Genomic DNA, 15373 nt, shown 5'->3' on the forward strand with positions numbered 1-15373 from the left:
ATTAAGTGAAACGATATAGGCAGAGAAAGAGAAATATCACATGTTCTCACTTATTGGTGGGAGCTAAAAATTAATATATAAATTCACACACACACACACACACACACAAATAAAAACCGGGGGGGGGGGAGAAGATATAACAACCACCATTACTTGAAGTTGATACGACAAGGAAACAGAAAGGACATTGTTGGGGGGGAGGGAGGAGAGGGAGGAGAGAAGGAGGTTTTGGTAAGGGGCAACAATAATCAACCACAATGTATATCGACAAAATAAAATTTAAAAAAATAAAAAAATAAAAATAATAAATGACTGATGTCACAGTTATTTTTTAAAAAAAAATAGATTGGTAAAAAGTGTTTTCTCCTTCTAGCCATAAATGATTTTCTTAGATTTGTTCTAATTATCCTTAGGGTAATATATTTTAGGTCTGAAAGAACCTTGGTATCACCTGCCCCAACCCTTTTATTTTACAGATGAATAAACTGAGGTCAAGAGACGGGAACTGACTGGACCATGGTGCCAATTAAAAAGAGGCAGGGGCTGGACTAGAATTCAGCAGATGAAAAGATGAGACTAAAGCTGACTCCCAGTCCAGGCTTTTTGCTTATGAGTAACTGGAGAGTCATTCAGGGAAGAAAAAAAGATTCTCTAGGTGAAAATCACCATTTAAGGCAACTTAGGTTGTATAATGTGGCAGAGATGCCAGCAGACAAAAAAAGCTGGAGGTGAGAGGTTGGGAGAGACAGAGAGCAGAGGAACTGGAAGACCATGAAACAGACTGGCATGTCCCGTAACTGACAGTGGGCTGTCTGTGTGCACCTAACTGCATGCACTGAGGCACAGTTACACACCGGGCCACTGCACAGACTCAGGAGCCAGCCTGCCTGCTCGGCCTTGATTCTTGACTCTGCCCCTTTGAGCATCCTTTGGCAAGTTGCTTAAATTCTTTTCCTCAGTCCCTCATCTGTGTAAAAGGATGATAATAACAGTACTTACTGTTGTGAGGATTAAAAACCTTACTGTACTCACTTTACTATTATAGAGATTAAATAAGAATAAAATAAATTGATATATGTAAAGGGCTTAGCACACAGTAAGTGCTACGGTAGTATTTGCTGTTTTTCCCCATTCACTCTACTAGAAAACCTTAAGTTTCAGAATATACACGTAAGTTATATTCATTAATAATGTACTACAGTGCTTTATCTGAGATATATACCCAAGGAATCTACTAGAGAGATTCAGAAGGTCATTGATAAAACCTCTTTATATGTTTAATGGACTAATTTTTCAATGTCTACTGTTACAATTTAAAGTATTTTTTTAGGGCCGACCCCGTGGCGCACTCGGGAGAGGGTGGGAGCGCGGCAGTGCTCCCACCGCGGGTTCGGATCCTATATAAGGATGGCCGGTGCGCTCACTGGCTGAGCGCGGTGCAGCCGGTCACAAAAAGACACACACAAAAAAGTGTTTTATTATTTTAATAAACAACCCCAGGGACTTTTTTTATTTAAAAAATTCAATGATGTTCATAGTTTCATATAACAATGCCAGAAAGTTTATTAGCAAAACAGTTAATAAAATAGCATATCCACTGCAAAAATTAAAGACAGGTTTTCATGGTGGGAAATTAGTGCCAAATCAGTGACGTCTTAAGTTATTACTGCGGCAGCTCAGGTACGCTGCATTTCCTTTTGCTATTGTGTGCTTCTTGGCCAGTTTAACATTTTTTTCCCCCTTAATATTTGATGTTATCGAAGCTATCATTAACATTTTACTCAAGAGTTTTTAGGAGAAAACTTTCACAAAATTAATAGTGCAGATCTTCTAGTAATTAAGACCATTTCAGATATGTCTGAAATGGGTACGACATGTGGATTAGTTTATTCTTTCATTATTTAAGTTCAGTGGAAATTTTAAGGGAAAGAAGTCAGCTACCCAGTCCCCTATTTTTTAATTAAATGATTTTACCAATTATGTAAAAAAATAATTTTTAAACACTGTGATAAAGAATTTTTCTGGAACTGGTTGCTGATTTAAGACATTGGAAGATCATGATAAGCTGCATATCTTCCAGTCACATGATGGTAAATCTGTGAGGAAAACCAGAGTTTACAATGAATAATTATTACATAATCATACATATCAGTTAATAATTCTACTATGACATAATAATTACTAGTTTTAATTAACATTTCATTATAAAGCCTCTATTATGTGCTACAGCAGCATCTCCACTCAACCTACTTCAGCTGGAGGGCTGCGTAGAAAAAAGTAGAGGTTTGGGTATGATGAAGTAAATCAGATGAGATTTCATCTCTAGATCTAGACTTGACTTTTTAATTTCTTTCTCCAAAACACTTGTCGATTTGTTCCAGGGACGATGGATTGTTACTCACCTGCCTCTCAATGTCTGAGAGCAGAGTGCTGGCACCTATTCGAAAGAGCTCTGGCTTCAGCCACTCATCTCCCAGCTCCTCCTTTACAAGAGAGAGCCACGCGAGGGAATCCTTCGCACTGCGGATGCCTCCTGCTGGTTTAAAGCCTATCTGGAAAGGAAAGGCAGAAATAGAACAATGTTACTGGGTTGCTTTAAAAAATGGCACTGTGTTTATACAGATTCTTTTTTTTTTTTTTTGTCTTTTTTCGTGACCGGTACTCAGCCAGTGAGTGCACCGGCCATTCCTATATAGGATCCGAACCCGCGGCGGGAGTGTCGCTGCGCTCCCAGCACCGCACTCTCCCGAGTGCGCCACAGGCTCGGCCCTGTTTATACAGATTCTTCTCTTTTCTTTTTCCTAAAGTCTTTTTCACTCCGTCCAGCAAGAGCTTTGGTCACTGACTCATGCCCATTCACACTACAAAATAACTTTGCCAAGATTTTTGGAAGAATGTCTCTGTTTCTGGGGAAACACTAATGAGGATTAATAACCCTCATTCACATTTCACTTACTGGAAAGTCATAAGCCTCAACCATCTAGACTGTAGCTGTGTACCTGGGATAAACAATACGGTGCTAATAGGAAAACATATCACAAAAGCCCACTCACGCTATGTTTCTACAAATAAGTCTGTATAGTCACCTTTCAGCCTTCAAAAGAAATAAATGTGAATTTAAAATAAGAGGACAGAATCAGGGAGGCTGCAAGGTCACCCTAACCAAACTGGCAGCAATATGGCAAGGAGAGTTGACAGTTGTTTTAACCAACTTAACTGCAGGGACTTTTCTGCAAATTGTAGGTACATAGTGTCCTATCAAGCAGGCAGACCAGTTACATCAGCACAGTAGAAAAAGACACCATAGAGGGTACTTCATACTTCAGCAGTCTTTAAGGGATGACCACAAAACAGCCCAATTCAGCCAATATCTGATGTTTATAAATGATGTTCCCGAATCCATTAGGAAAGGAAAATATGTCTCATATACAGTAAAACCCAGATTATCTGGATTTACTTGTTTTGGGAACTTAGCTATCCAGTGCAGAAATCTCCAGATGGGAGCAGTCACACCACCCCATATCCCAAGTACTAAAGTGCTCACATCTTATCACTCAGAGCTGTTGGTCTGACAGGTAGCACCAGCAAAGGTGACTGTTAACAGAATGCTAGAGACACAATAAAATAATGGTGCTATTATCAACCCAAGCAGGAAACCTCACAGCTAACCTGAACTCTGCCATTCCCTAGCCACACCACAGTCAATCCATATCAAGTCCTGCCAATCCCACCTCCTCAATTTCTGTACTTCCCATCTGCACACCTTCCTCTCTACTCTCCCTTCTGTTTCATTTTGGACCCTCATCAGTTCTCAAAGGGAGGATCAGTAAAAGTCTCCCAATCCCACGTCACACAGCTAAGCAGTAGCAGTGCAGGGATTCTAACCACATCTGCTATTACTCTGGAGTCCAAGCCATGACTCTGTAAGGGTGGAGGGGAGCAAATACGCAGGAAAGTAGGATGGGGTTATTTGTTGAGAAGAGGGCAAAAAAAATCAATCAGCTGATATTAGCATACATGTTAATTAAAGGGGCTTTTCTGTCAATTATTCAGTGCTTCATATAGATCTTCATATAGATTTTTAGTGTCTGTCAGCAAGTTTGTTTGGCAATGTTTCCAAAGAGAGGTTCTGGCATTAGTTTATTCTTTCATTTTGGTTTTTTTTAAGGGAGAGAATATGGAAAACATAAATCTGCAATGAAATCAGTTATGAAATATTAAACCTCTGCTTCTCAGGAGTGAGACTAATTATGGTCTAGAAGGCGGACTATCACATTTTAAAACATTCCTTCAATCAATGATGTAGAAACTTTACAGTCTAAGGGCTACCCAGGCAACTTGTCAACAACCCAGAAGGCTATACCTGATTTGCAAATATATTCACAGATCCTCCTTGTTTGAAATCAAACATGATTAAATGAATACAATTTGACATGTACTTGTCCTTTTCTTAATAAAACTAGGATCGACTTTGTCATTAGCTGTGTAAGGAAAGAATCAATACAATTAAAAAGGAAGGACTGAAAGACAGCAAAGGGTCCCTCCCTCTGTACTCTGGTCAGAACACTGAGCACTTAAAACTTTCACTGTAATTCTTTGCTTGTTGTCCAAGAGCTTTCCTGGGAAGCGACTTGTTTGTTTTTGTGTTCTTAGCATTTAACATAGGCTACCGTGGCACATGGTTAACAACTCAATAAATGTTTGTTGAGAACAGGATTGGGTCCCCAAAGGCGAGTTTTAACCCTGACAATAGGCTTATGGAAATGGATGCCTGAGGATGACCCCAGATCCAGAACTGCCAGGGACAGGGGCTCAGGCTTCCCATCTAATTTTGATGTTCTTTGGATGAGAACGAGACCACTGGTCTCGCGAGCGGATGTGGTCTCAACTGAGAAAACCAAAGATGCATTTCTCATTTTTACGACTGTTTTTAAAATAATTTTTTTTAACTTATTTGGATCATTGCTCTCATTTTTACAACTTTTCTTTAAAAAAAATTTTTTTTTAACTTATTTCGATCATTGCAGAAAGGCTGTCAAAGTAGAGGTTACTCAAGATGGGTCAGCTTTCACATGGAGGTCACAACAGATATTTACCCTATTTGTACTCAAGACGTGAAGTTATTCTGAGGGAGAAAACTCTGGACAGAGTTTATTTCTTCTTAAAAACCAGTTCATCCTAAAAAAAAAATTGTCCTATTCCAAAATAAACGGAAGCTACAGTGACATATAAAGTCATCACCTCCAGTTGGCAAAGGATTTGGGTTTCTGTTCAGCAGAAATCAAGAGAAGAGTCTCAACACACACACACACACACACACACACACACACACACACACACACACACACACACACACACACACACACACACACACACACACACACACACACACACACACACACACACACACACACACACACACACACACACACACACACACACACACCCTTTCTCTCCAGTTATGTAAAAAAATCCTTTCAGAGAATTTGCAACTAAACAAGCTACTTGAAGCAAAAAAGGAAAAACCCAAACTCATTTTTAAAAAACACCTCATACACATTTTCCTTTTTAATTTTGTATGTTTCAAAAAATATGTATTATTTTTCGAAAAGCTGACAAAAGCTAGCATATACCCTCCTCAACTTAACAGTCTTCCAAAGAGCACATCCACTGCCATAAAACGCAAAAATGGATATTTAATTCAAGAGCTATATAACGTCTAGCTACCTTTTCCCTGCTGTTTCACAGCATTTCATTATTTTGTTTAATAAGTTCATCTCCTCGAGAATTTTCTCTTCACCTCATATTATTAAAAGTAATAAGTTTTTCTGGACCGGGGGTTTCCCAACAGAAAAACCAATTTATGTGTGTCCTTCAATAATGACAGGAAAAGATTATTTCCCATTATATTGCATACTTTTCATATCACCACCACAGCTTATCATTCAATAAATGTTACTCTGCAATTCCTTCCATTCCTCGAGGAAGTTTAATTTCTGCATTAACCTGTTTTTGCTGGCCAACGCCTCGCCAGAAAGCCTCTGTGTTGCAGCAGAATTAGTTCGTTAAAGAACCCATTTAGGAATCTCTTGTCAGTGATAAAATTGTCTTCGGTTAATAAAAGGACACAGTGAGTTTACATCTTGATCACACACTCATTCCCACACTCACCCTCACTTTCTGCTAATAGCACATTTTTCTCCACGAATGTGTTCTTTTGTAATGAAAGGTAAATTAAACATTTATCTTAATAAAGGTAACTCATTCACACCTTCTGCATATAAAGACAGTTATCGCGGCTGGAACTAGTATTATAAATAACATTATCTTTACTCTGATGAAAGATTTGCTGGCAATAATATACCTTGTTTCCAGTTTTCCAGAAGAAATCTCTAATGGCCCGTAACATTACTATAGCTACCGGGAAAGTGGCATTTACTGTTTCTTTTCCAGTAGAGGTCTTAATAAAATCTGATCCTAAAACAAAGGAAAGAAAAACTACATGTTAATTAAAAACTTATTGTTTACACTTTTGAGGCAGTGGAAGAAATGAGGTGTGTAAACTGTTTTCCTGAGGAACATAACTTTATATTTCATTAATTATTTGAACAATTAAAACCAAAATCTCCCTTTAAAATAGTTGTCTATACTTTCTTCCCCCCTCACCATCAGATGAATTAAATTGGTCACCAAACAGATTCTCACTAACCTCTGGTACTCCTGCCTCCATATCTCCACACCACCAATTAAAATCAAGTTGATTTATTTAATGCATAGCAGAGATGAAAAAAAACAATTTTATGTCCTGTGCTTAATACCATGACACTTTACTACAAAGCTAGAGTGCCTACTCACTGTTCCTTCGGTTTCTCTTACTCAGTAGAAAGGACACAGTACAGTTGTGACACACGACAATACTCACCATTAGCTGATATCTATTACAATTGTTCATTAATCACAGCACTAAGTTTTCCAACCAGATTAGGATTTTTATGAAAAACACCATGCTATTCTCATACTTTGCAAATATTTTAAACAACTTCCTTCTCTCAAATGTATCTTAAACTTACTCATATTAATGTAGTTTAACAGAACAGCACGAGGAGACAAAGAAATGAAAATAAAGATTCATTGAATGCTGTGAGTCATATATTACAAATCTAGGTGCTTTACAAGTATGAACTCAGTCAATCCTTGTAACAACTGTATGAGCTAAGTACCAATGTGACCTTCATTTCTAAAGAGAAAATTGAGGCACAGAAACATGAAGTAACTTGCTATTCTGGAATAATGCTGACCAAGGATGTGAAAAATTCTACGAAGAGAACTACAAACCACTGTTGAGAGAAATTAAAGAGGACACGAGAAGATGGAAAGATATCCCATGTTCTTGGATTGGAAGAATTAACATTGTGAAAATATCCATATTACCCAAACTGATCTACAGATTCAATGCAATCCCCATCAAAATTCCAATGACATTTTTCTCAGAAATGGAAAAAACTATCCAGACATTTATATGGAATAACAAAAGAACATACATAACCAAAGCAATCCTGAGCAAAAAAAAATTAAGCTGGAGGCATAACACTACCTGACTTTAAACTATATTACAAAGCTATAATAACCAAAACAGCATGGTATAGGCACAAAAACAGACACACAGATCAATGGAATAGAATAGAGAACCCAGAGATCAACCCATACACCTACAGCCATCTGATCTTTGACAAGGGCAGCAAGCCCACACACTAGGGAAGAGACTGCCTCTTCAACAAATGGTGGTGGGAAAACTGCATATTCATATGTAGAAGAATGAAACTAGGCCTGTACCTCTCACTATATATCAAAATCAACTCAAAATGGATTAAAGAATTAAACATACCTCCTGAAACAATAAAACTGCTTAAAGAAAACATAAGGGAAACACTCCAGGAAGTAGGAGTGGGTATAGACTTCATGAATAGGACCCCAAAAGCATAGGCAACTAAAGGTAAAATAAACAAATGGGATTATATCAAACTAAAAAGCTTCTGCACAGCAAAAGAAATAATCAATAGAGTGAAAAGACAACCAATAGAGTGGGAGAAAATATTTGCAAAATATACATCAGACAAAGGATCCAGAATATACAAGGAACTCAAACAACTTTACAGCAAAAAAACAACCCAATTAAAAAATGGGCAAAGGAGCTAAATAGGCATTTCTCAAAGGAAGATATACAAATGGCCAACAGACACATGAAAAAATGCTCAACATCATTCAGCATCTGGGAAATGCAAATCAAGACCACTTTAAGATACCATCTCGCTCCAGTCAGGATGGCTAATATCCAAAAGACTGAGAATGATAAGTGCTGGAGAGGTTGCAGAGAAAAAGGAACTATCATACATTGTTGGTAGGACTGCAAAATGATGCAGCCTCTATGGAAAATGGTATGGAGGTTCCTCAAACAATTACAGATAGATCTACCATATGACCCAGCTATCCCACTGCTGGGAATATACCCAGAGGAATGGAAATCATCAGGTTGAAGGGATACCTGTAGTCCAATGTTTATTGCAGCTCTCTATACAATAGCCAAGAGCTGGAACCAGCCCAGATGTCCATCATCTGATGAGTGGATAAGGAAATTGTGGTACATCTACAGAATGGAATTCTACTCTGCTATAAAAAAGAATGAAATACTACCATTTGCAACGACATGGATGGACTTAGAGAAAATTATATTAAGTGAAACAAGTCAGGCACAGAGAGAGAAATACCACATGTTCTCACTTATTTGTGGGAGCTAAAAATAAATAAATAAACAAATACAAACAAACAAGGGTGGGGGAGGGGAAGAAGACAAAACAATCACAACAATTCCTTGAACTTTTTAAGACAAGTGAACAGATATGATGTAGGGGTCAGGGGAGAGAGGGAGGGGGTTAAGGGTCATAAAAATTGACTACAATGTATATTGAGAAGTTAAAATTTAAAAAAAAGAAAAAGAAAAAAAAGGAAAAAGTGCAAAGGCCTTAAACAGTCATATGCTAAGTTCATTAATAAATGAATAAATGAATGGACAACAGGATTGATACCCGGCCCATACAACATCAGCAACAGGACAAACAATAGAGATTAAAAGCTCCACACAGATGTAAGAAGGTGAGGGAAGCAATCTAAAAGAATTCACAATAAGACCAAGATATATTTTCCTAATAAATGACATTATCTTTTGATTCACCACAAGCTTTTTGGGTACAGCAATGAACATCATGTAAATGTTTTTAAGCGTCTTGAAAGAGAAGATTATTAAAAGAAAAGACCAAGGCCACATTTGGAAGACTAAAAATAAGGCATAGTTACTTAAAAAGCACACTACTTAAAGTTAATCAAAAGAGCCAAACACCTTTGGAAGAGGAGTTTGGAGGCAGGGTAAGAGTGGAGACTCTTTCTAATGTATCTGGGAGGAGCAAAGCAGAACATCTGCCCTAGTACCAACAATGGCCCAGGAGTAAGAACACTGGCCCACGCATTATTTATTTACTTGTCTCTCCCCCTCTGTTGACTGTATTGTAAGCACATTTGGGGGAGGGGGACACAGATGCTATATCTTTCCTGTATACGCAGTTTGTCCTGCGTCCCCAGCAAATGACACACAGAAGAAGCTCAGCAAACAAATTTTGGGGTGGATGGGTGGTCATGCTACCAAAAAAACAACAAACTACAATATTTTCTACTTCTTACTAAAGAGGAAGGAAAAACAATTTTATGTTTCATCCCAGTCCCATAACAAAACTGTGCAGGTGACTCACAACAAAATATTGTTTTATTTACTTATTTGTAAATAAACTTTTTTTTATTTTGGTCTTTTTTGTGACTGGTAAGGGGATTGCAACCCTTGGCTTGGTGTCATCCGCACCGCGCTCAGCCAGTGAGTGCACCAGCCATCCCTATACAGGATCCAAACCCGCGGCAGGAGAGCCGCTGCGCTCCCAGCGCCGCACTCTCCCGAGTGCGCCATGGGCTCGGCCCGTAAATAAACTTTTAATTTTAGAAAAGATTTAGGTTTACAGAAAAATTACAAAGATAGTACAGGGTATCCATATACCCCACACCCAGTTTCCCCTATTCTTACCATCTTAAATAAGTATGGCACATTTGTTACACTTAAGGAATAAGGCTGATATATTATTATTAACCAAAGTCCATACTTATTTAGATTTACTTAGTTTTACTCAGTATCCAATCCCATCCAGGACACGACATTTATCATGTCTCCATAGATTCCTCCTGGCTGTGACAGTTCCTTAGATTTTCCTTATTTTGATGATCTTGAGAGTTTTGAAAGTACCGGTCAGGTATTTTGTAGAATGTCCCTCAGCTGGAATTTGTCTAATGTTTTTCTCATGATGAGACTGGAGTCATGGGTTTGGGTAAGAAGATCATTGAGGTAAAGTACCATTGCCATCACATCATATCATGAGAAAATACTATCAACAAGATTTACCATTATCGATGTGGACCTTCAGCACTTGGCTGAGGGGGTTTCTCCACTGTAAAGTTAACCTTTTTTTTCCACTTTCCATACTGTACTCTTTGGAAATAAGTCATTGTGTGTATGCCACACCAAAGGAGTGGGCAATTACAATCCACCACTTTGAGGGGGAAATAATTACAAAACTTACCTGTCTTTTCTCTATTTTTTAATTTACAGTAATTTATTTATACTAGTATGAACTTGGAGATATTTATTTTCTACTTGGGTTTACAATCCAATAATACCTCATTTATTTTGTTGTTCAAATGGTTCTAGCTTTGGCTACTAGGAGCTCTTTTAGTTGCTTTCTGTATCTCTTGGCATCGTGTGGATTTTCTCATTTTTTAAACACTTTCTTTCTAGTACTACAAGATGTTTCAGGCTCATCTGGTATATTTTCTGCCCCAGTGCCAGAATAAGCCATTTCTCCAGGAAGCCCTAGTTCCATTTATTGGAGAATGGTATTAGAAAACACGATTTGGGAGCTAGGTGTGCTCATTGCTACTGCAGTGTTCTTGCTTTTAGGCTCTCCGAGCTGACTGAGAAGGACATATGGTAGAGTTTGGATGTTATTGTCCCCCTAAAACTCATGTGGAAATCTGATCCCCAGTGTGGCAGTGTTGGGAGCTGTATAAGTCATGGGGGCAGATTCTTCAGGAATGGATTAATACTCTCCCTGGGGGCTAGGGGTAGTGAGTGAGTTCTCCATTAGTTCCCACGAGAGCTGGTTGTTTAAAAGACCCTGGCACCTCCCCTCCCTCTCTTCTGCTTCCTCTTGCCATGTGATCTACTTATACCCACCAGCTGCCTGCAGATTTCTTCCATGAGTAGAAGCAGCCTGAGGCCTGTACCAGACGCAGCTGTCCCAGAATTGTGAGCCAAATAAACCTCTTTTCTTTATAAATTACACAATTTCAGGTATTCTGTTATAGCAACACAAAATGGACTAATGCAACATATATTTGTGTATACCAACCTATTTACATACACAGAATATATAAATAGTGCATATGTAATCATCTATATCTGCATTAAAGTAAATGTGAGTTATACTGATCCATAACCACATAGATCATTCTAGCCTCTTTTCCTTGCTTATCTGTAAACCTCTACTCCAACAGTGAAAAACCTAGCACCCACTATCTGCTATCCATTTATTAACTGCTCATGTCCAGTATCCATATATAGTGTTATCAGGATCGGTAACCATACCATCATGGGAAAAACTTCATCACAACAGTACAGTGCTAATGTGCAGTTTCATTTTCCTTTAGTTTTACAGGCTCCACTCATTTATAAAGTTACTAGTCAGCATCTTTTCCCCCCACCCCTTTCAGTGAGTCCGTGCCATACATTTGTAATACACAGATTCTTTGGTCACAGTCTGCAGTCTATCCTGGGATCCCCCAACCTCTTAATTATTTTTTTCCATTTGTATCCATTAAGGTTCACTCATTGTTAACATCGTACGGTTTGGACAAATGCATAGTCATGTATCCGTCACTACAGTATCATGCAGAACACTTTCACCACCCTAAAAAATCCCGTGTCTCATATATTCACCTCTCCCTTCTCCTGATTTTTTATTATCTGAATAGTTTTGCCTTTTCCAGAATGTCACACAATTGGAACCATACAGCCTTTTCAGACAGTTTCTTTCATTTAGTGATATGCATTTCAGGTTCACCCATGTCTTGTCATGGCTTGATCATTTCTTATTATTGAATACTATTCCATTGTATGAAAGTACCACAATTTGCTTATATATTCCCCTATTAAAACACACATTGGTTGCTTCCAGTTTGGGGTAATTATGAATAAAGATGCTATTAAACATTCATGCGCTGGTTTTTGTGTGGACATAAGTTTTTAAATCAGTTGAGTAAATATTGGGAGGGCGACTACTAGAGTGTATGGTAAAATTTTGTTTAGCTTTGTAACAAACTGGCAAACTATCTTCCAAAGTGGCTGTCTTCCCAAAATGGTAATTTTCCATTTCCAACAGCAATGAATAAGAGTTCTGAATGTTTCTCTACCTCTTCACCAGCAATTGGTGTTGCCACTTTGGGGATTTCAGAAAATCTAATAGGTGCGTATATAGCTCCTGTACATATTTTTATGTTTATACCTAAGTGTTCCATTTGAGGAGTGCTTTTGTATATGGTAGTTTTCTAAATTTCAAATTCAATTGTTCATTGCTGGTAGATAAGAAAGCAACTGAATTTTGTTTATTAACCTTGTATCATTCAACCTTGGTAAACTCACTTAGCAGTTTCAGTAGTTTGTTGATTTTGGGGTATTTTCTACATAGATAATCATGTCATCTGAAAACAAAGACAGTTTTATATGCTTCTTTCTGTTTTAATTTCTTACGGTTATTGTAACAAATCATCACAAACTTAGTGGCTCAAAACAACAGAAATGTATTATCTCACATTTCTGGAGGCTGGAAGTCTGAAATCAAGGTGTCAGCAGAGCCACATTCCCTGTGGAGACTCTAGAATTTCTGCCTCCATCTTCACACAGCCTTCTCTCCTGTGTGTGTCTAATCTCCCTGTCTATCCTGTAGGGACACTTGTGATGGCATTTAGGGTCTTATCTGGATAATCCAGAATAATCACGTCATCAAAAGATTCTTAATTTAAGCAATGACCCCTTTTCCCAAATAAGGTAACATTCACAGGTTCCAGGGATTAGGAAGTGGACATGTCTCTGGCAGCCATTATCAGCCTACAATACTTCCCAATCTGCATACATTTTATTTCCATTTCTTGTCTTATTACACTAGCTAGGAGCTCCAGAACAATGTTTAATGAAAGTGGTAACTGAGAGAGAGAATATCGTTACCTTGTTCTTAGAGTGATCTTAGGGGAAAACATCCAGTTTCTCATTCCTAAGTATGTCAGCTGAGGTTTGCTTGCAAATGTTCTTTATTAAGTTGAGGACATTCCACTCTATTCTTCTGCAAGGATTTATGGAACAGGTGGAATTTGTTACAGACCTTGAAGGACAGATAAAATTTAGAGACGAGAGAGCACATGGAAGAACATCACCATTAGAAGAAACACCAAAAGCATAGAAAGTATAAGGCACATGCAAACAATAATAAATGGATACATGTAAGGAATCTGTGTGTGTGTGTGTGTGTGTGTGTGTGTGTGTGTGTGTGTGTGTGTGTGTGTGTGTGTGTGTGTGTGGTGGGTGTGTGTGTGATGTATGAATGTATGTTTTAGAACGTTTTACTGCAAATACCCTTTATGAAAACATTACAGAGGGCTTCAAACCTGCAAACTTTGTTTGTGCTCTGTCCTTTAGGCAACACAAGGACTGATCCCATGAAAAGTGTTTTAAGATACTAAATTTAGCATCTGTTTTGGATGTGTTGAGGAAGGTCAATTGAGAGTCAGAGACCATACAAGATATTAAAAATAGTTCAGGCATGTAGGCACTGCCTACTTTTTTGAATCCAGTAATAAGCTTTAACTACACAAAATATTTTAGAAAGTACATTATTACTTTACTACTGTCAAAAGAACAATGGATTTTCCAATGGAACTAAGTAGGCAGGCACACACTTTTGTTTTTACTTCTCATTTTAATATTGCTTCCTTTGTCCTTCTGCTAAAACAAAATTACCTTAGAGAAATAAATGCTACATTTTGAATTATTAACACCACAGAGCAGTACAGATTCTCTTCAGAGCTCACATAAATCCAACGTGAGGGTAAAAACTTTGTGAGAGAATATCCCACCATGAAAATAGCTATCTGTACAAATGTTCTTTCAACAGTGCCCAAAATTTCAACAGAATGACTAAACTAGGAGATGAAAGGCCTGAAAAAGTCAAAAGTAACACATTAAATAGATTAGTTTTCAATGGTGATTAGATGAAATTAAAATTAATAATAAACTTATAGTATTATATTAAATTGTATTTTTTTTAATTTTCCTAATTTGAAATCTTTAGCACGATACTGTTTTTGTGGTCTGAAGCAACTCGAAGCTTTTCTAAGGCCTATAATTACAAGTCTCCATGGTACAGTTTCATTAAAAACTTTCATTAAACAACAGCTGCCCTTGTATATGGTCTTCTAATCAATTTGGTCAAACAGAATGACTTCTAATCAGCTGTTGATAAAAATAGAAGATGAAATTTTAATTCTAATAGATTAACCACAAACTCAAGACAGTCTTCAAAATCCATCTAGCTCTATTCTCCAGTGGATTTAATGACTATTCAGCAACTCATTACTAAATAGAACAAGATGAACATTTTCCAGTTCATTAAAGAAATGTACTATGTATTTTTGCATTGTCCTCATGATTCGTTACAGGGAGTCTTAATTACAAGATAATGGATAATGGTTATTAAATGCAGACTGCAGTAATGAAGCTCTATTCATTTGCGAACCTCAGAGACTGCAAAGAGAGGAAAATAAAATTACTAGCTTCAAAAGATTAACGGATCAAATTATTATTCAATTTTGAAAATCTCATTCTGACTTCATAGAAACAAGAAGAGATTAAAAACTAGTATTAAGACCAAAGTAGTACATTTAAAAAAATAATATCTTAAGGCTATTACTGCATAATAAGCTTCAGATGTGATTATTAGAAAAACACATAGCTAACAATGGGAAAACATACATTTTTATTTCCCGAACAAATCTCATTTATGATATAGGAAATTACTAGTAGGATCTTAAAAAGAGTCTCAGTGACCATGGAAGATATATGCTACTATGCTACAAAAGAACAGCACAATGGAAGGTATTATTAACATTTTATACCTCACTAATGAAAAATAGGATTTAAAATCAACTGCTGCTTGAGAAAGCTTGTCATTAA

The 15373-nt window shown here is 37.4% G+C and overlaps 1 protein-coding gene across 1 annotated transcript in view; it reads right to left on the reverse strand.

Annotated features, from left to right (window-relative positions):
* Positions 1 to 1539: 1539 nt before the first annotated feature.
* DERA (deoxyribose-phosphate aldolase) overlaps positions 1540 to 15373 on the reverse strand; it is a 107585-nt gene continuing 93751 nt past the window's right edge. The window contains exons 7-9 of the mRNA XM_063075956.1: positions 6365 to 6477; positions 2403 to 2552; positions 1540 to 2096 (exon numbers count right to left, since the gene is read on the reverse strand). Coding sequence (XP_062932026.1) covers positions 2040 to 2096; positions 2403 to 2552; positions 6365 to 6477 — 320 coding nt within the window. The 3' untranslated portion in view covers positions 1540 to 2039. The remainder of the gene's footprint in view (positions 2097 to 2402; positions 2553 to 6364; positions 6478 to 15373) is intronic.

The sequence above is a fragment of the Cynocephalus volans genome, chromosome 12 (genome assembly GCF_027409185.1).
Source record: "Cynocephalus volans isolate mCynVol1 chromosome 12, mCynVol1.pri, whole genome shotgun sequence".
Taxonomy (NCBI): Eukaryota; Metazoa; Chordata; class Mammalia; order Dermoptera; family Cynocephalidae; genus Cynocephalus; species Cynocephalus volans.